Raw genomic sequence first — 22,125 nt, 5'->3', positions numbered from 1 at the left:
GATAGAACTATAGACAAATAATTGACAAATACTTCAATACTGCGTTTTTTTAACATTAGCTTGCATGCAAATTTACTGGCATGAAAGACAGAGAAACAGAACTACTAACTAACTAACTGGTTCATTACTTCACTAACTAACAGGTTACTGTCTCCTGGGAATTGACTACTATGTTCGTGTATCATCATATGTGGATAGACAGAGCACCGACTGCTTTGTTTATGTTGGAATTGGAATTTTCTCTTCCCTCCTTATCTCACTTTGTTGGTGGGAAAATCCACTGCAAGCTACTAACCGCATGCAGGTATGATGTTTTTCTATCATGTGTTCCTATTGTTCTGTCTTCACGCAACAACCCCTTAACCACAAAACTACTTTTCTAATCAGCAACCAAACTGGAATTTCCATCCACGCCACTGTAAACTACAAGTTAATGACATAAAAAGCTAAAATCCCCCACTGATCCCTAGCCTTAAAATTTAAAAATCTTTTTTACTGTTTCAGTGATGTAATATTTTGTAATTGTATTGCACACAAGGCCACCTGTGTCAGGTTTTTTTCCATGACTTCTGGTACAGCTTCAGATGGGTAGTGATCCCTTTTGGGCCTGTATAGTTGCAGTGTACAAAAATGTTGACTTGACATGATCAGTGAGACTGTTTGACCCATTTCTTTCTCTCTCCCTGCAGGATACGTTGTCAGAATTGGATGGTTTCAGGGACTTTGTGTTTGTCATCAGCAGTATTCTGAGGATAATTGTGATAGGTAATAATGTGGCATCAATGTCTCTATCAGCACACAGTAATCAAAAAGCCCTGCTTAGAAAATTACACATGCTCTGCCAACATCACTGTGCTTTGCCATGCTTAGACTGTTAAGATGTAATTTCCAACATTCACAATGGAGAACAAACACAATTCTTTGATGTCAGGGGTGCGGATGGATTGCAGAGGATGTTCTCCAGCTGTGATGAAGTCTTCAGTTGTTGTTTTCAATTTTGTAAAGCTATGCTTTCTGTTCTGTACACACAACAAGATCAATTTATTCCACTTTGTACAACAGCCTAATTTCATTTTAAATACTTAAAACCCACTGTTTCTTACTATTTCAAATCACTACATTTGATTTCATGTTAAGCTATTCGAAGATATTGCACTCTTTTTGATATTGTATTTATTGTGTATTGTGTTTCATATTTCATGCTATTTATATCATACATTGTCTCTTCTACATCAGTGATACATTTTATTCTGTTGTAGGAGCGGTATACCTGTTTTACCATTTGCTTATTCAGAAATCTATCCCCTGGTTGGACTTTAATCTGCAGAAGGACTGGGAGTTACTGCAAATAGGACTGGGGCTGCTTTTCTTACAGGTAGGTATGAGGAAGGCAGAAAAATAGACATAAAGAAAGTACAGTAGATATGAATAGTCCTCTATTCTTTGTTTCCCTTGAGGGATATTCGCTATGGATATTCGGCGCTTCTTTGACAGTCAAAATGGATTTCTCTGTATATAATGAAGGGGCACACCAATGTTTTGCATGGTTAAAATTAAAGAAAAGAAGAAATTGCATGTTTGAGCGCATGCAACATGAAGATTAAGACATTCCTATTTAAAATAGTAAAATAGCTGAAGAAGGAATAGAAATTCATCCAAAAGCCGCAGGACCTAACTTTTCAGTGCAGCAGACAAAATCGTGTCTTAAGTTTGACGCCATAGTCTATTTCTCACCCAATGTTACCACTCTGTTTCTGTAAATGTACTCTGATTGAATATGTATTTTTACTTTACTACTTCACTTTAATGGCTCACAGTAGGTCCAGTCTATACTAAAGCAGAACATTTCATCAGTAAAGTAGGCCTATGAAAAATTTTGAGAACCAAAAAAAATCTCTCTCGTTAATTCTGAATAACTCCAACTGGTTTAATTCAGTCACTGATCACTGAGCTGCCAACCTCAGGCTCTTTACCCAGTAGTTACTCACATATAGCACGGTTACAGTTCCAGATGTTTCTTTTCTTTAACCAATCTTCGACTTGGAACTTTTTTTGCATTCTTAAACATATCAGTTTCAGAGCTTAATTATTGGCACTTCATGGAAATCAGATGAACTGTGGCTAATTTACACATGTAGTCCTAGCAGCTACACCACTTAACTGAAAACTTGAATTTTGTCCCCCCTTACAGTACACTGCTGACATTTCCCTCGTCTCCTGTTTCAGGCCTTCTGCTCAGCAGCCTGCCATTGGTTCGGGGTGGTGGCCTGTAAGATTCATGCAGTCAGAATGAGTTTTGCAGTGCCACTATGTTGCACAGGACCCGCAGTGCTACTGTTGGGACTGATACTTTTCATTACACAGGCACAAAAATTGGACGGAGCAAAGCAGGGGACCATCACAGGTAAGTTTATTTTTTTTACCATTAACCCAGTATTGAGAATTGTTTGAACTCTCCTTAAAGTCATTCAGATGTTCTTTTGTTTGAACTAATTGAGTTTAATTTGGTTATTTTAGTCATACATCAGCTGAAAAATGTTTGTACTGTAGTTGTGGTAAATTGTGATAAATCCTTGGCTACAAGTTGCTCATGTTTCTATACTTTCGAGGGCACATCTGTACCGGGAAGTTCTGTGTTTCAAAAGTAATATAATATAATATAATTTCACTTATAACCAACCTCATAAAACGTTTAGCTATGTTTCCATTGCAGAGTTTTGTGAAAGCTTGGTCTACCTGAGCCATAAGAACACAACCCCTGTGGTATTACTTGAGATTACCAGGAGCATTTGTCGGACTTCACTTAACAGGTACACGTTTGTTTGTGTATGAATGTGTGTGTGAGTGAGTGAGTATTTACAACATTTCTGCTTACTGTAATTCAGCTAACATAAGTAAGCATTTCCCTGTATAAGGTTTAAACTGTGTATGTGAGCAGTTGTGCTCCTTACATTTCAAGCAGCTTTCTTGGTTATTAAATGTGTTTAATGTGAGCAAAATGTCCTAAAACGACACATCATGCAATATCCTATAACAATATATTATGTAATCTATGGACAAGCGTCTAGATATAGTACATTCAGTCAACGTATATTTTGACCAAAATGTTTATGGACTATTTGACAGCTATTACTTGCAATGGCCTTTTTCAATGCTGGCCCTGGAGGGAGTGTGTATGTGGTCAGGCTTCGTCACATGTACCTACTATGTATGGAAGATCAAGGTATCAGTATAAAAACACACACATACACTCCATTTACAATAAGCTTCTTTAAGGGTCACTTCACCAAAATTATAACAAGAACTCTCCATCTCTCTACACTAGAGTTCAAACTGTTCACAGCAAGGTCTGTGGATTACCCAGATTAACAGTGACAATGATGTCTGGAAAGACATGCTACTATTGAAATTTTTTTATGTATTTTCTGAAGTAAATGAGCACCAGAAAGCTACATTCACACCACTGTATTAGCATAGCAGCCGATATTGCAGATATCTCAAAACCTGGCAAATAAAACCAAAACTATCTGCATGGTTGATACCAGTAAGGGTCAGTGACAATTTGTTTTCTTTGTAATGCGGACAAACAAACCCCATAAAAAGACAGGTTCTGGGTTACTTTCCAGCATTCAGTTTAATCTAAAACTACAGCCTACCACCAGAGAGTGTCAAACTTAAAAATACACCATATTACGTGGCACAATTTATGAAATTTTAGGTCTACTAGTAGTTTCATCAATTCAGGGGCCTCTTATCTGACATCACACAAAAAGACATACACGTAAATGCCTCTATGGTTCACCATGTCGTAGGTCCAGCGTATAGAGAGAACCTCTCAGCTCTTTGTTCGTCGACTCTATGAGTCTGCTTTCATTGACCTGTCTCTGCTACTCAACACCAAGATGAAGGTGCCACGAGCCCGAAACCAAGAGAGGTGAGATGAGGAGAAGTGTTTGGGTGATTACTTTACATTGGTTATTGTGTGTGTTTTTGTGTGTGTGTCAATTGAAAAATGGAATCACAATTTTTTGCATTGACAAGTTAGTGCAAGTGTGATGTTGCATGAAGTCATTGGCACAATGGGACTTTAACAGTCCCTAGTCTCCATTACAGATCAAAGTTTTTTCCTAAGCTATTGAGAAATGTGTATCTTCACAACATGAATTGTTTAAAACTTCTGCTGAAAACTTCTCATATCCCCTTTCCTCTCTCCTTTGCTCTACAGCCACGATGAAATACAGAAATGTGTGATCTATCTTTGTGCCACAATGTGGCATGAAACCTATGATGAAATGCTGAAGATTCTCACCTCCATGTTCAGGTTCGAGACACAGTGACTGCAGTCACCTAGGTGTACCAGTATCACATACACAACATGGGTTTAGTTCCTTTTTTCAACTTAATCACAGTTGAAAATCTTGTTTTTGCTGACCCGATGTAGAATTGTTCTCTAGGGTGTGTCAGTACAACGTGACATCAGTGTTGGGTGTGAATTCAGGTGGAACAGAGCTCAATTCTAGTCAGCGGTGCAAGAGATGGGGGGGGGGTAGATGGTAAAAATTAATTTCGTTTATTCTCTTAACAGCTATTGCAACTGCTGTTTGGTCAATTAAAAGACAGGGCTTAGATATTACACTTCTAAATTAATTTCACAGCCACTACAACTAAAAGAAAAACTGTCACAGGGTAATTTCAGTTCAGCTTCTGTTTTAGTGAGCTCATTTGTCATTTGTCCCTTTCTCAGGCGACATAAATAGGCTACTGTATCAAGCGTCCTGTTTAACTACATCATAAGTAATGTAGGTACATTTTAGCTAAATGTCTAAACTTATCCAAATGACAGTATAAGCTTTGCTAATATTATCTTAGCATAAAGAAAATGTAAGCATCGGGGGCTAAGGTTTACATTAGGTTTGCATTTTGGCTGAGGAGTTCAACTAATGTTGTAATCATCTGCAAAATGCTAACGTTAGTAACAATTAACGGTTAGTCCCAGAACCTTAACGTCCATTGAGTTATGAGTGGATCTGGAATAACAAGTATGCTAGCTAATGTTAGACATCATGGAAATAACGTTACCACCTAACATTACGTCCAAATTGTGATAGCTAGCGTTCGCTATGTCACATCAACTAATTAACAGTCCCAAGTGATTTTTGGCAAAAGAAGACAAGTTTGCACCCCTGCAGCCTGGTGTTATATTGCTCTTTAAAATGACTTAACTGCTTCAAGGCTTTTAAATGCTGAACATTTGCACTGTTTAATATTTGAAATTGTAATCCCCTATTTATGCTTTGACAGCTTGTACAAAAGAGGAAAATACTTGTAAATAGACTTTTGTTGTGTTGTTACTGTCATTTGTTGTTTCAGGTTGGACCGCTATCGAGGCGATCCAAAGGAGGATCATAAGGACTGTTTTGACTTTGAGTGTCACATTTATGTGGACGATGCCTTCATGACTGAAAAGGACACAGGGAAGAGGCTGGTCAATTCTTATGTTAATGACTTGATCCATGTTGTCATAGAGGTTTATAGGTGAGGTTATCCATCTTTGTAATATTTATCGATATATTTTTCTGTACATCTATCTTTCTAACCAACTATCTATCCATCCAACCACTCAGGGTTTTTACTAACAAAGAGCCAGATGATGTGTCAATCATTGAGACTCCCTACGGTGGCAGACTGATGTTTATTATGCCAGAAGCCAACATGCTTTATATTCACCTAAAAGACAAAAGTCTCATCAGGAACAAGAAAAGATGGTCCCAGGTATGAAGCACGAATGGTGTTTTGTGTGTCAATATATTCCAGTATATATGTGTGTGTGTGTGTGTGTGTGTGTGTGTGTGTGTGTGTGTGTGTGTGTGTGTGTGTGTGTGTGTGTGTGTGTGTGTGTGTGTGTGCATGTAAAGCTTAAAAGTGGCATGGTACAAGATGATTTTGGTGGCCAACAATAAGAAAACCTGCACCAAATAGTTCCCAGTTAAAATTGTGTATGAGTACCATGCAGGGACGGCTTAAAAAATCTCTGAGTCTTCTGATGAAATGCAGTCATCTCTGAGAAACAGCAAAAATTGAAGAAATTTTCTTGCACTGGTTTTGTCCGATCAGAGTAGACTCAAGTATGTCATTCATTAAACATCTCTTTTTGCATATTATCGTACTACAGTATCTGTATCTTTAAGAATATGTTTGGTTAAAATTTGAGATATGCTTTATAAAAATGTGGATACAATTATATTGTCTTTTCTGTTTGGATTATGGTGCCTTTAAACACAATTTCATCAGGTCTCTCAGATGAATTTAATTAATATTGACAAGTCACCTCTGCTCAAGTTTCTGTGGGACAAATACACTAGATGGATACTTTAATTGTCCCCATGGGGAAATCAGTTTTCAGCACAATCACAAGGAATTTCATCACAGCAACACACAGCCACTAATAGAGTCACCAGTGGCATACATACAGAGTCAACAATACACGTTCCAATAGACAAACTCACACATATGCCCATACCCATACCTATACCCATACCTATACCCGTGTCTCGCACCTTGCACCTAAGAAGGCTGGCCAGACCAGCTGAACATCCTGCTAAATTATTATGTGCACTAATTGTTTAAAACCTAAGTGGCTTGTGGAACAACTGAGAATTTGGATCTATTTTTGGTGAATAGAGAGGGGCAATATCGTCACCAAGATGGCAACAGTTGAAATGAGGAGGCAAGGGGGTGCCTCTTGTCACCCCCAATGTTGTTTGCCTTATTCATCAGTGTGCCTCTGTAAATGCATTCCATGCTTGGTAACGTGATCCCTAACAGTTCACTGGCTGTTGTTACCATTTTTCCGACAGACTTTTTCTGTGCCTCAGTGGCATTGCCAGCCCAGCAAATCATGCAGAAGGCTAAGACACTCTCCATAAAAGCACAGTAAAACTATTTAGATTTTATCCATGTCTTGGATTTTCACACTTTAAATGAATGTATATGACTTCCAGATTATGTATCTGTATTATCTACTCGGCTGGAAGGGCTACATCGTCAAGAACCCTCAGAAGATACCAGTAAGACTTTTCTCCCTATTTGTAAAATGTGTACAAATTAGTATTTTGAGAGTATCTGTGTAAAATATTGATCTATCCTGTTTTGTCCAGCGCCAGAATAACCCATGCAGAGCCAGTTTGATTTCTCTGGATGGTGAGAGTTTCCTGTTGCCTCAGGATGAAAATGACAACAAAAGAAAATTCATCTCAGATGAACACACGTATATCCTGGCTCTGGACGGAGACACTGACTTCCATCCTAAAGCTGTGATTCTGCTTGTAGACAGGTCAGTGACAGACAAATCAACCAACTGACTTGTACTTTCTTGGCACAGGACTAAAATCTCATTATTTTTCCAACATAAATTGCTGATACAAATGATGGACAGCAAATACTTTATCTAGTTTTGTCGGTTAGTCATTCAGCCACTTTTTTCAGTTATTATTGTGTTTGAAACATTTTTAATTGCAGTAATTAAAAATGATTTTTATTGACAGGTTGAGGATGTATGAAAATGTAGGTGCAGCATGTGGTAGAATCCATCCTACTGGTATGGGTAAGTACACTTTTTTTTTAATGTTGAACAATTATTTTTTTTTATTCATTTATTTATTCTTTTATGATTTTATTTTTGCTTGCCCTCTGCAGCTGGCACCAGCTGCCAGTATAGAGTAACCACACAGCAGGGTATAGCAACCCATTTACTAGTAGGACTTTATAATCCAGTTGCACCATATTTTTCATCTATAAACTTGTAAATATTATTAATAGTTGATTCATACATGACTCCGTCGGTTGTTCATGTGGGAAGGTCATTACATAGTATAGCTATCAACTGGACATTCTTATATTTGTAGCAGTAATCAAAGGTATTAATCATTGAAAGGGTCCTGGTTCAGTTCCCGTGACTGGTGCTTTCTCGGTCTGGTTCGCATCCTCCTCATACAGTCCAAAAAACCAAAAGTCAAATGGCTTTATGAAGCTAATTTGTAAAGAGGTGGGAGTTGGGCTCGTTAAATGTCTGTCTATGTGTAATGGACTGGTCCAGTCCAGCATAATTTAGGAGCATTTGTGTGTTTTCGGTGCTGAATGTCGTCTCTCATTTCTCCCCTCCTTTGTCCTCCTTTTTTTTCTTCCATTTTTCCTATCACACTGTCTCTATGACTCCCTCTGCTCACCACCATGCGTGCCTACCATCCCAGGTCCCATGGTGTGGTACCAGAAGTTTGAGTATGCAGTAGGCCACTGGCTACAGAAGACAGCAGAGCATGTGTTTGGCTCTGTGCTGTGCAGTCCAGGATGTTTCAGTCTATTTAGAGGGTCGGCCTTAATGGATGACAATGTTTTAAAGAGATACACAACAACTGCAACAAGAGCTGCGGAATATGTACAATATGACCAAGGTTGGCACAAACACATGCATGTGCAACGGCCATTTTTACCTCCCCTAGTTTTGTCTTTGACCGTTCACGTCCATATAAAACATCTCTTTTTTGGTCTCTTTTGTGCATGTATACTTTTCTAGGGGAGGATCGTTGGCTGTGTACCCTGCTACTGCAGCAAGGATGGCGTGTCGAATACAATGCTGCATCAGATGCATACACCAACTCACCACAGGAGTTCAAAGAGTTTTACAACCAGAGGAGACGATGGGGACCCTCTACACTGGCTAATACACTGGACCTTCTGCACAAGTTAGTGTTATTCATTATTAGAATTAGTGGGGTTTCATTCCATGGCTAGTTAGTTTTTCACTTAACTGATTAAGAAAATTGAATTCAAATTTGATCCAAACGATTTATTTTGATTTTTATTTTAATTTCTAGAGTTTCAGAGTGATATCTACAAACTAGACTTCCCCAATTAGATGTTTACTATACACTATTAAATGCACACTGTATTCATACGCACTCTTTGTGACTGTGACTTAAATTGTAGTGGTTCCGAGACAGTGAAGAGAAACTCATCCATCTCCAGGCTTTACATCTTGTACCAAATGTTCACTGTTGGTTCCTCTATCCTTGGTCCAGCGTCTGTGACTCTCATGATAGCAGGTAGGTTCTTGTCCAGTTTAGTACTCTACTAGCCCTTCCTTATTGCTGGTCATTTAATGACAGCGAACATTGGGGCTAACATTTTCTTCTCTAATACTGTATCCCTGCGTCTCTAATCTCTTGTTAACCGATTCCCTTTGAATGATGAACATGGTAACTTAAAACAATTATTGTTGATTAATTTCCCCTTAAATTTAATCAACTTTAGCAAAAGATATCACTAACATGTCCTCAGAGACCTTGCAGTACCTGTATTTACACTACTACCTAACACAGTAAACTTCTTCCCAATGCAGCTATGGTGTGCTGTTTTTTTGCTTCAAAAATGCTGATGTAAAATACAGTAAGTTATACAAGTACTACTAGAGTGATTTGTCTCAAAGGGCTTCACACACTTTAACTCTCCAATAAATTTTATCTTATCATGAACACATGAGAAAACATGTGATGCGTTATGAACCTTTTTGGGCCCTTTGCACTGTGCAATTACAACAATTTATGATATTGCATTTCACATGTCCAGGAGAGGTCTAATAAAATCTTGATCGCAATTTGTGTCAGACTGTACGGTATCATGAGGCATTTCAAATTGTGCAATCAATGCCTGGTGAATCATAGTGCTACACAGTACACTTTTTTTTTTTTAAAGACAGAAGGATTTCAACTTGTGTCATCCATCTTCGCTGCTCTCATATTTAGAGAACAGTAAATTTGCTTTGCCCAAAGTGCAATCAATTCTAAAAAGTGAGTTTGAGGTAAATATGATTTTTACCTGTGAGTTACGTTACCTTAGTAGTGTATTCTGCGTAATTTCATTTCATATTTGATTGGTTGGGTTGTAAATGTGGACTGTAGCAGCAGTCGTGTGGTGGGGTTTTGGTCCTAAATTTCTGACAGAATTAACGGAACCTGTCACTGGTTGCCAAAGCTCACTCATAGCTGGACCCAATTTTAGATCACAGCTTTGAATTTAATTACCACTATTCACAATTGTCATCTTTCAGCTGAAACATCCCAAAATTGCATAGATTGAAGGGGCTGTAAGCATCTATCAGCGTAATGGATGGGCCAGGATCTTTGAAGATTTAATCCCATTTACTAACACCTGACCTTTTGCCCCGCAGATCACTGTTTAGTTTCCACCTTCATAACTTCACTGCTGTCCATCTACCTGCATCTGTTCTATATGTATTTCTCTTTCTCCGTCTGACTGTTTCTGTCTTTCTCTATGTCTTTTCCTGACAGGTGCTTTCCAGTTTGTCTTCCAAATCACTGGTACACTTTCAATCATCATCGCAAGCATTCCTCCCGTGTTCTACATCATCGTCTGTTTTGTAGCCAAGCCTAATAATCAAATAACCATTGCTGGCATTTTGAGTGTTCTATACGCGTTCCTCATGACCGCATCCTTCTTCTCCATCATCGGTGGGTTAAAAAAACTCTTTTTGACTTCATATAACAAACATTATTTGAGTAAAAATGTTTTAGTCAATGTATTTTAAACCCTCATTTGCATATACTCACACCCCCTTCCATTTTTAGGTGACATGGTGATTCAGGGCACCTTCCTGACCCCTACTGGCTTGTTTTTGGTTTCTATGGCAATCATGTACATGGTGACAGCCATACTACACCCAGAGGAGTTTGGTATGATTATAATATATCATTATAAATATTATTTTCACATTTTTATTTCATGATGTGCTAACTGTTTTATGTTATGTTATATTATGTTAGTTACACTGCGTTGTGTTATGTTAACAGCTTTATGTTACGTTATGTTTCATTATTTTCTTCCACAGGAATGATTATCTATGGTCTGATGTATTTCATCTGTATCCCCAGTGGATATCTCCTACTGACCATCTACTCACTGGTTAACATGCACATTGTGTCCTGGGGCACAAGGGAATCCAACAAGTAATGCATTGATCAATATTAGAAGTAGCAGTGGTACTTTCAGCTACAAACAATTATTTTCACCATTGATTCATCTTTTAATTACTATTTAATGTATGATGATATCAAAAAGACACAGCAAATGTATGAATATAATCATCACTTAATGTTAAGCACTCTATTATCTAATAAAGTGAATTCTGGTTTCATCACTGTTGGTATTAGTTGTAGCAGTAAAGAAACAGGAAAAGGGGTAATGATAGAAGCAGAAAAAACAGCAGTAGAATATGATTTCCTGTCAGTAGTACGAGCAGTAATAATGGTGACTGTGTTACTGTAATCAATTCAATATCATCAAGTTTAACTGATTTTAAGTATGGATCCTATGGTAAACATGAACACACTCTAGTGAAACTATTTTGTGTGATGTAATCCATGATTGTTATCATTATCTTATAGAGCTGATTCTCACATGAACTTTTTAACTGTCCCTGATTATCAACATGCAAATAATAACATATAACATTATTATAATTATAATCATGTAATCAATAGACCTCTAACTGTATGGCATATATAAGATAATATGGAAAAACATGAAACACATGACTAAAATGAGGCCTGTGATTTGTGCACTCTATTTAAGATAACATTAAAAAGTGCAAGAAATAAAATATCTACAATACAATAAGTGAAATGTATGAAAATATAAAAGTTATGATAAACCAACTAAAAGCCACAGAAAAGTAGGCATGTAGACTTTTAGCTGCCCAAATCAATCCATTCATCCATCCATTAATTTTCTACTGCTTATCTGATTCAGGTGGGAACAGGGTGCTGTTAACCAATTATTCACTTATTTAACAGATAAGCGGAGGCAGCAGGGAATTAATTTATTTCCATTTATGCCGATATGCGTCCCCAATAATCATTCACCATGTGTGTCTGTATTTTAATGTGTGTATGTTTAAACTGACTGTTCTTCATTCCTTCTGTCTGTCAGGGGAGAAAAAGAAGTGAAAAAGAGCCATGATATCCTGTGTGACAGAAACTGTAGACTCTGCTGCTGGGACATGAAGATACAGGTACTGTTACCAAACAGCCACTGACGAGCCTTCCAGTGGATGAGTGGATGGATGGTTCAATCAATTTTATCCTGTTGCTTTACAGATCACGCAGGAAACAGAGAATCTGATGCTTCAACAGATCAAAGGCCAGGTTGCACAGCAAGCCCCTCCCCGTCCAATCACCAACCAGGAAATAACTCAACAGCCAGCTGCAGAGCTGGAGCCGCAAGCCAAACTTGACGCCACCGAAGAAGAAGCTGTAGAAGGGGCTGGAGAAGGAGCAAAGAAACCTCCTACTGACACACCGAACGGCAAGGCAGCAAAAGGCAATGGCGCTGCTTCCAGTTGGAGGTAATTTTTTTCTTTTCTTTCTGCTGTTGTGTTTATCAATAATCTATTTAGTCACTAAATACTTTAGCCAACCTGTCAGAATCTTGTAATGCTCTCAAGTCAATCAGCTGCTTGGTCAATTGGCCAAACTGTCATTCATGTTAACAAGACAAACATCTATATTCTGCTTATATTAAACATAGTACAGTTCACGTCCCAAACTGAGGAAACATGGTTGTTTTTCATTTTGAAATTATCATGCTTGGAATCAAAATATCCTTGGTACTTGCATGAGGACAAAAACACAAATATACTGGAATTGTGAAATCCATACTACCTGAAATTCACAAAAATGTGTGTGCATGTGTGCAGTTATGACGGTGATGAAAAACAGAGCATATCACTGAGTGCATCCGACGAAGATGATGATGACGAGGAGGAGGAGGATGACGATGACTTAATGACTTTTGGCCTCGAGGAAACAAAGGAGCTTCCTGTCAGTGGTGAGAAGCACTTTAAATGTTTATCTGTCCTAATACTATTTATTACTGCAATTCATACAATGCACTATGTAGAGCACAATATGCATAGCATACTATAATGACGTTACTGGCGTGTGTGTACATAGACTGGGTGAAGCCGGTGAGAGAAGAGTTTTGGAAGAAGCTGACTTATGCCAACATGAAAAGAAATCTACAAGAACAAATACGGTAAATAATTAACATTATACAAAGAAATGTGAGTTTTTGTAACTTCTTATTCACCGTGCTTTTATCACAAGACCCACAAAAGCTGTCACATTTGCAAAAAAAACAGTGAATATCACTGAAAACATATTAATTAAATAGTTTGTATTCATTTCTATATTGTACATCTGTCTGTACATGTTGTTACTAATGTTAACACTTGGGCTTTCGACAAGCTCATTATTCCCTATATATGCATGTGTGTGTGTGTGTGTGTGTGTGTGTGTGTGTGTGTGTGTGTGTGTGTGTGTGTGTGTGTGTGTGTGTGTGTGTGTGTGTGTGTGTGTGTGTGTGTGTGTGTGTGTGTGTGTGTTGTTTACTTGCAGGTATGTGTACAAGCATATATTGTAAGAAATGTAATGTTCGTGTTCATGTTCATTAGGTGTGTGTGCATTTTTTGTGTCTTGGTTCGGTCTCAAAATAGAGTTACACTGTTGCATCAGGTAAAACTGTATAACTGCAATTGTATAATTACAGATATCTGTTCTTGTGCTTTTCTTATCCTCAGATACACACTCCGCAACAAAAATCAGGATGATGTGTGTGAAGAGTTAGTCTTAATGTTAACAGACACTCTTAATGGAGAGCTAAGTGGAGTGGGGCCTGAAGATATTCTGACAGGCAGCCAGCTGGAGGAGTTACAATATGCACTGGCAGAGCAGGTGAAGATAACTGACTTGGTTAAAATATAGTAGTAATGTGTTGTTCTTAAAACAATATGTGATGAGATTGGCACCAATAGCTCAACTATTTAGTTTCTCTTTCCTTAAAGGACCAGTGTGTAGAGTCTCGGGGGATCTTTTGGCAGAAATAGGATATAATATTCATAACTATGTTTCCATTAGTGTATAATCACCTGACCTAAGAACTGTTGTGTTTTTGTTAGCTTAGAATGAGCCCTTCTTATCATATGGAGCGGGTCCTCTTCCACGGAGCCCACCATTTGCACCGCCGTATTTTTACAGTAGCCCAGAACAGACAATCCAAACTCTGGTACTAGAGAGAGCCTTTCACGTTTTTACATGACCTGAGGGCAACCTTAGGTTTGCCTACACGCATGGAAAAGGAGGGGTGGGGGTAAGGGTATTCAGCTGCTTGCAATCTGCAACTTCACAGCTAGACGCAACCAAATCCTAAACACTGGCCCTTAAACATTTATTTTGCCATATTTTTTTCATATTTGTCAGTTGAATTTCCCTTATAAAATATGCATTATAGAGAATTAACTATTTTAATATATCCCATGCCTCTATTTCCAAGTCTTATAATTTTTTGAAATCCAAAATTAAAATCTACTGCAGAAGAGGAATGACTGAATCATTGAGTAACTGACTCTATCTCCCAGGCTCGGCGTGTCCTGAAGACCAGTCGAATGGAAAGACTAGAGAAGAGAGTAAAGAGAGCCATCGAGAAAACACTCACCGCCCCGCAGGTGCAAAAACTAGATGAGGTAAGATGCTGATTCAGCCCCTTGTTCTGTGAGAAGCAAATCCTTTACAGCAGCTAGCAGGAAAGAGTCAGGGTCAGCTATAAAGCTGAAAATCCTTTTCTGCACAGATAAACAAATTGTAACTTAAATGGGTAATCAAGGGAAAGTATTGCCACAACAATACTTTGTCTGAGCGGGTAAGGTGTAGCTAAGCTAGGTCTTGCAATGGGTAAATGTAAATGTTCTGGCACTCCTAGCTTTACTTTCGATTGATTAGGCTGACGAAGGTACATCAATAAAAAAGTAATCAACCATCCTTAAATATTATTTCATTATTACATTGTTGGTGGCCTCAGGCAGAGGAAAATTAATATTTATAAAATGGAGCTATTAAATTGAACAAGTGACCCATTCTGTTCCACTTTTGCCCTAATTTAAATAAATCCTAAAAACAGTTTGTGTGCATGAATCTCTGCTTGTGTTTAGGGTGAGCAAGACTTCTGGAACAAATTAATTGAGCGCTACTTGAAGCCTATCATTGACACTAAAGCACATCAGGAGGAGGTCACCAGGGAACTGAAGTCACTGCGCAACAAGGTCAGATTTACTGTTCATGTACCGCATTTACTGTCTGTGCAAATGTTTATTGTTTGTCTAATTGTATTGGTAGTGAAGGCTTCTACAGAAAGAGAGAAGCCAAACACAAGTCAAACCGAAAATTGCTCTGTCTTTTCTGTTTTTTTCTGTTTTTTTCTGTCTATTTATTGATCTTCTTATTGGTGTTTCTTTGACTTTGACCACTGTCAAGCCACTCACAAACAGGGGTTCCTAGAGTGCACATGCAATAATAATATCAGAAAAAGGCAAAAAGTTCCTCCCAACAAGCAAGAGATAAAAGGCCATTCACCTCTAACCATCTTCTTTCCTGTGTAGCTTCTTTTATATATATATATTTTTTTTTTCAACCTATTAAAGCTGTATATCACAATTAGAGCCCAAGCAATAATAGATTTTTAAAGTTAAATGTATATTAATAATAATAATAATAATAATAATAATAATAATAATAATAATAATAATAATAATAATAATATGAGGGAGAGTTTTTAAAAAAAATCAGATAGCAGTTTAGTGTGCTGTCCAATAATCTTTTTGTCATGACCACATAGCATGAACATTGTGAAATGTAGAGAGCGAGATATTTTAAATTTGTTTTAAAACTGTTTCTCAGTTACTGCAAACATATCTTTCACATTTCTCTAATGCAATTTCTTGTTACTTAGTGGTTAACAAGTATGCTGATACCAATATATCTGTTATTATCAACCGATAATACTGGCCCGCTAATTTGTCAGTCAGGCTCTAACTAGAATTTCGATTTACTAACTTTTTTGATTACATGTGTTATTCAGAAAACATCCCCTGACTGAGTTGTTTGGAATGGGAAAGACAATGAGCAAAGGAAATTTTAGATCTTTGTGGGATGTTTATCTCAGTTAAGATTTCTGTCCATTTTTAATGCATATTCACACTTTTCACTACCATTGCAGGCAATAAAACTGACATGTTATTCATTTTTTGGTATGAAGAGTTAAGAAAAGGATTTATATTATCTCTCCTCCGCACAGGCTGTCTTCCTGTATTTCATCATCAACGTGCTGTGGGTGGTAGCTACCTTCTTCCTGCAGGCAATTGGAAATGATGTCATCAGCATCAAGATCCCTAAATACTACCCAAATGGAAGTGAATCTGGAGAATACCTCAAGGTCAGCGCAGACAGACAGCCAGTCCTAGATGCATGTGTCACAGAGATAGAGATAGATACAGGAAGACTCTGACATATTTTTGAATGTCTGTCAGTGCTGCTGTAACTCCTGCTAAAAGTTATCACCATTACTGTCATTTCATGTTGACAGGTGGAGCCTCTCAGTTTGATGTTCCTGTTTTCTTTTGCTATTCTTCTCCTTATCCAATTCCTGGCCATGTTATATCACAGGTACAAACACACACACACACACACACACACACACACACACACACACACACACACACACACACACACACACACACACATTAAACTTGTGTATGTAACACACCCACTGAATTTTCATCACATAACGTTCAGTTTTTACTTTTTGCAGCTGTAAAATTAGAGTTTTGACAGATTCACTGCTCACAGACTGACCTTGAAAACTAAGCAGGGAGCTTCCTAACTTTATACTGCAGGTTTGATTCAGTAGCAAAGAAATACCAAAGTTTTTAAACTGGTACTGAATACTTTCCCCCACTATGAGCAGGGTAATTTTGATTGATAAATTCCTGCCTTTATGGAGAATTATAATAATATCCCCTGTTGTTATCAGAAATGTTGTGCATCTATTTTTTTCAATTTCCATATTTTCTACTTGTGTTTCATCTCGGTGTCTCTCCGTTTGCAGGATCTACACTTTGATCCATGTGGTGTCGTATCGCACCACAGAGAAAGACTACAAACAGAAGGATGATGTAAGTAACAACACTCAAACACACACATATATGCACATAAAACTGCAAGCAATTTGTTTTGTGATTGGAATCCTTGTCAGGTACAAGACTTGCAGAGGCTTGATTATACTATGGCTCTATGCCACTTGGGCCCCTCATCATAACATTGTTAAAGAGAGAATTGCCAATGGACTTGTCATCACGAAATCAAAGAGTAAAGCAGAACTATACAAAAATCTAAACTTCACAATCAAATACTAAAACATAATGACAGCTAGTTCAGACGCCCAAATATTGACACCCTGCACCACATTCACGTTAACGTTGGGCAAGGGGCTGAGGGAAGCAGGTAGAAAGCAAGAAGGGAGTTGTTAGATGAGCAGGGAAGGTGGCAGTACGTGAAGCCAGGGAATGGGTTGATGAGTGGGCATGCAAGAAGGGTTTGGAGGGGCAGAGGGAAGCAGGTTTCAGATGAAGAGGGAGCCATATGGAGAGCAGGGAATGCAGCAGTCTTGGGAGAAGGAGTAGATGAGCAGGCAGGCAGGTGGGGTTTTGAGGGCTGGTGGCTGGGAAGGCAAGCAGATGGTTTGGAGAGTGGCACTCTGATAAGCTGGCAGGCAAGCAGGCAAGTAGTTGTCCTGGTCACGAGGAGGCATATGTTGACACAAGAAAAAAAGAAAAAAAAAGAAAAAAAACTGGAGCTACAACTTAGAATGCATTTTCTACGTGGCATGAGAATAGTCTATCTCTCCGGGGAAATATGGCTGTAGGACTTTGGAATATATACTGCTGACTTGATGAGGTGATGGACTGCAGGTGTGGTGGCCGAGAGGGAGTGAGAGAAAGGGAGGAGCACCATGCCCCAGACACAGACACACATACAAACACAGAGATAGACAGGAAAGACAGAAATCACAGGGAATAGGGAAACACTAGAAACACAAGGGAAAAAATTAGAGTCAGGTCCTAGACTGAGACACAAACTGGGATTGACTAGGACTTAAAAGCACCCTTGAGACTGACACAAAGCAGCCAAACACAGCTGGCACAAAATTCTACACGTCTCTAACAGGATTCACACACAGTATGGTGTATTTGCAATAGAATATGCATTTAAATGTGATTTAAATATAGGCAATTGTGCAAAAGAGGTTCAATGCAAAACAAAAACATTAATGGAGGGGTAAAGAAAATTATTTATTCGGGCCATAGATTAATAGTGGTGTGGTCTAAGGAAAAAAAACTTAAAGAAGCCAAGTGACATTAGCCCTATTAAAAACTGCACTAAGTAAAATGTCTAAATTTCAGATTTAAAGTACTATACTGTCACGCATATAAACCACATTCTTGGGAATTTTCACACAAATTCCCAAACTTAACGCATAACATTACTTTCATGTTTTTGTCGATCAGTTTAAAATAAACACTTATTTAGGATTGAAATGCAAAGGTTCTTACCTAGTTGCAAACAAAGTACAGATCTTGACCAGCACGGGAATGACAACAGCAGTTTTCAGCTTTAATTTTCATGAAATAATAAATTGGTAAATTCTGGCAGGGTGCCACCAATAAAATTAAATGAGCTGCCGGATCCTCACCAACACGTTACAACTAGCTCCATATACATGCAGTACTCCCTAGCAAGGTAGTTATTAAAGCAAAATTCTCATTATACAGCACAACTTAAAGGAAAAGGAAATCACAGACTGCCAAACAGGTGTTTTGACAGATAAAATGTCAAAAAATAAAACGCAAATTGGAGGGTTCTTAATTTGTTCCAAGCCCCAGGTTTTGGGTGTCTGAGTTTGGACAAACTTCAGTTACCCTGACTGTGACGTCAGATAGTCAACAGCTGAACCCAGGCATTACAAGCAATAAAACCACATTAATGACTGAATATACAGCAGTAAACTTATATGCTTACACACAGCCAAAGCTTGTGATAAGTCATTGGGAAAGCCACAGAGCTAGCAGGGACAGAGGACGGGGTGTTTCTGACTCACCTACTGGTATTAGAAGAAGACTGCTGTCCTTCATGGTGGCAAAAATGTTCAGAGTGCCTCGGCCTCCCATCAGCTCCTCCTCTCAGTCTGTCATTTTGAGCCAACGGTAGCTATGTAGTCTTGCAAAAGCATTTCGTTGTCATCATTAGTGTTGCTGGAAATCTTGCTAAATAAATCCAGTTTATTTCATTTGAGCGACCTAGCTAACTTTCCAGGGTTTAATTGGAGTGGAACACAGCAGCTTCCCTTCACAATTTTTTGCTGGACCGCAATGGCAGGTCCAAATGGTTTGGAAGTGACTGCTGGTTAACATGTAGTCTTAATGGGCCACATTTCAGTCCCTATTTCATACTTGTTTTGTTGACTAACACCAAAAACACAAAAACATATAACATACTGCATATGTGAGCACCGACAGTAGACGGAAAACAAACAGATAAAGGGTGGTCCAGTCTTATACTAGTCTTGTTACCTGAGTCCCAGTGGCACAAGGTTGACGTTACCAATCAAAGGGATGCTGACTTCACCTGCGTTTCTTTCAGTACACGATTGCCCCAATAACACTGAATTACCATCTGTCACCATACAAGCTGAACGTGGACCATGCATTGCAAACCAGGGGGCGCTGTTTCACTCATCATTTTTGTAACTCAATGAAAACTTGGGGAGAGATTGATTTATTGGAAAATAGTAGTCTGAGAGTAATAAATGGTACTGAAAATATGAAATTTCTATTTAAAAAAATGAAGACTGATAGATTACTTAATTACTCCCAATGAGAAACTGTATTGTTACAGCAGCCAAGTCACATTAATCACAAACAGCAAACACACTCAAATAGGTATATGATATAAGAAAAGAAAAAAAATTATTGGTCATATATTCAAATATTTAACTAGAAAATGAAACTAGGGCCATACTGTAAACAACTGTCCTCAGTGGTAATATCCTGTGCAATGTATATACTGTACAGTGCTGTGTATTGATGTCATAACGATTGTGACAAAGAAAAAGGTTCTGTGTTTTAATAGAATGACAATAGTAGCTTGAATCCACCTTGCTTCTCTGGGCTTCTGGGAGAAAACAATACCGCTTATTTGTAGCTGGGCTGGTGGCAGCCTACTGACACCGAGTCTTCCATGCAAGTACATTAAAAAAAAGTTATATATTCTTTGTTACATTAGCTACTTTTAATCTACAGTTCCTGGTATGGTCGACATAAAACTATAAGTTCCCACAGCTACCACTGATTTGCCCAACTCGACACGATGTAGGCACCCATAGTGTTCAGTTTAAGTAGCTGATACACGTTCAACGATGCAGTCTAGGTGAAATCAACAAAGCTTAACACTGTCACACTCCTTGTAATCAGGTACATTTCAACTTTCTTGGTGCAAGTGCTGCAACTACATTATAAATTACAACTATGTTATAACCTGGGTATAGATGTAACCTCAGCCTAACAGTTTAAGCAGCATAAATTGCAGGGCTATAATATTTATGTTTTACATAGCTCTGACGTTTACATAGCTCTGATCTTTTTGTGTGTGCTTCTGTTATCTAGGAGGATGATGATTATGGCTTGACTCTGGAGAACCACATTGCCAATGGACTTGTCATTACCAGTGATGACCTGTAGTCAGTAACAACCAAGTGTAACCGATAACCTGACAACCAGCACACTCTGGCATCAGATGGTGATGCAAAATGAGCTTTACTTGACAAATTAAAATAAGGAAGTTTTAGAATATGAAGTCAGGTTTTTACACAAAAAGATCGCAGGTAGTAGTATTTTTAATGATCAAGTGTTTTATTTGAATATTTTTTTCTTTAGAGACTTCTATTTATTCGATTTCAAGTATGGTTGAGTGCATCAGGGCTGCAGAGTAATTAAATGTCCTTAACTGAAAACATTGGTCTAAAAATAGAGGGTGTTGTATGGTGTACAGAGTGTACATTACATTGCACAATAATTTAGGAGGGTTGAAAACAAAACAATATACCAAATTATCAGAAAGTTTACAGAAAAATCAGTCTCATCTGTTTATTTCTTATGTGTCTGCATCAAAATCAGTTTTATGTGAATCACAATAATGGGCTGGATGTAGATGGAAGCAAATACTTTTCATTTTTTTTAAGAAAACGTATATCTGATCTCCCTACTACTCCCTAATACTTGAATGCATTACTCCCAGGAAATATTGCCAGTACTTCAAAGATTTTTAAATGCAATATTTGCACATGAAATATTGTGAGAATTAATTTGGACATTTTATTGTTGAATCTCGTATTTTTTGTACTCTAAATACTTTGTGTAAGTTACACTGAGGTGTTGCCTTCTGAATATTATGTTAAGTATGTTATCAGTGTAATTCAGTATACCACCTGTAAAAATGCACTTTACAAAGGGAGATAATGTTTTCAGAAAGATGTAGGTAAATTGCCTGGGAAACTACTGAACTGATTCAAACAAATGTGTGGACAATCTCTTTGCGTCATGAATGAAACCCATAACTCCATATTATGTCAAAAATAAAGCCTTTTATGTATAAGTGATGTATTTCAAAGATGTATTTAAACAGCTGTCTAAATTCGGCTTTTATGGTCTAACTCATATTCAGCTGCTCTTATCATTGCCACATCCCAGTCACACACACAACATAACTAAAAAAATAATATTTTGTTCTTTGACTACATACAAAAATATTTTTTCTAATGTGATTCTTTGTATTTGTTGAGACTTTGTCAGAAAGGTTTAACTATAACATAATTTTACTCAATTTTAACATTAATTGAAAATAGCAATATTTTTCTATAAAGCAAACACTTCAAAAAGAAGTGTTTAGTTTTCTAAGTAATGCAAGGATATGTCAACCAAAAAAAGACAGCATTTTTCCTGGTGTGTTCAGGGTGGTAAGAGATGAACAATGGTTGAATGCTGTGCACAAAAATACTGCACCAAAATGGTGTTGGGGCAAGTTGGATTTAGTGAGGTAGAGGAAGAGAGAAGAGGGCTTAACTGTGTGAGTAGTGTGACTTATTGCTCCAAAACCTTATTATGAATCA

General features: G+C 37.8%; 1 protein-coding gene across 1 annotated transcript in view; it reads left to right on the top strand.

Annotated features, from left to right (window-relative positions):
• The window catches only part of chs1 (chitin synthase 1), a 29,398-nt gene extending 7,817 nt beyond the window's left edge, over positions 1–21,581 (top strand). The window contains exons 6-35 of the mRNA XM_040128681.1: positions 144–304; positions 690–765; positions 1,260–1,375; positions 2,227–2,404; positions 2,714–2,810; positions 3,127–3,223; positions 3,813–3,934; positions 4,226–4,321; positions 5,371–5,535; positions 5,625–5,772; positions 7,002–7,067; positions 7,158–7,333; positions 7,545–7,603; positions 8,250–8,450; positions 8,573–8,741; positions 8,986–9,101; positions 10,347–10,526; positions 10,644–10,748; positions 10,904–11,021; positions 12,004–12,085; positions 12,171–12,418; positions 12,770–12,900; positions 13,026–13,107; positions 13,652–13,805; positions 14,489–14,593; positions 15,059–15,169; positions 16,201–16,338; positions 16,489–16,568; positions 17,011–17,077; positions 20,624–21,581. Coding sequence (XP_039984615.1) covers positions 144–304; positions 690–765; positions 1,260–1,375; positions 2,227–2,404; positions 2,714–2,810; positions 3,127–3,223; positions 3,813–3,934; positions 4,226–4,321; positions 5,371–5,535; positions 5,625–5,772; positions 7,002–7,067; positions 7,158–7,333; positions 7,545–7,603; positions 8,250–8,450; positions 8,573–8,741; positions 8,986–9,101; positions 10,347–10,526; positions 10,644–10,748; positions 10,904–11,021; positions 12,004–12,085; positions 12,171–12,418; positions 12,770–12,900; positions 13,026–13,107; positions 13,652–13,805; positions 14,489–14,593; positions 15,059–15,169; positions 16,201–16,338; positions 16,489–16,568; positions 17,011–17,077; positions 20,624–20,698 — 3,719 coding nt within the window. The 3' untranslated portion in view covers positions 20,699–21,581. The remainder of the gene's footprint in view (positions 1–143; positions 305–689; positions 766–1,259; positions 1,376–2,226; positions 2,405–2,713; positions 2,811–3,126; positions 3,224–3,812; positions 3,935–4,225; positions 4,322–5,370; positions 5,536–5,624; positions 5,773–7,001; positions 7,068–7,157; positions 7,334–7,544; positions 7,604–8,249; positions 8,451–8,572; positions 8,742–8,985; positions 9,102–10,346; positions 10,527–10,643; positions 10,749–10,903; positions 11,022–12,003; positions 12,086–12,170; positions 12,419–12,769; positions 12,901–13,025; positions 13,108–13,651; positions 13,806–14,488; positions 14,594–15,058; positions 15,170–16,200; positions 16,339–16,488; positions 16,569–17,010; positions 17,078–20,623) is intronic.
• Positions 21,582–22,125: the final 544 nt, after the last annotated feature.

The sequence above is a fragment of the Xiphias gladius genome, chromosome 1 (genome assembly GCF_016859285.1).
Source record: "Xiphias gladius isolate SHS-SW01 ecotype Sanya breed wild chromosome 1, ASM1685928v1, whole genome shotgun sequence".
NCBI classification, from domain to species: Eukaryota; Metazoa; Chordata; class Actinopteri; order Istiophoriformes; family Xiphiidae; genus Xiphias; species Xiphias gladius.
This window is presented reverse-complemented; position numbering and strand designations above follow the sequence as displayed.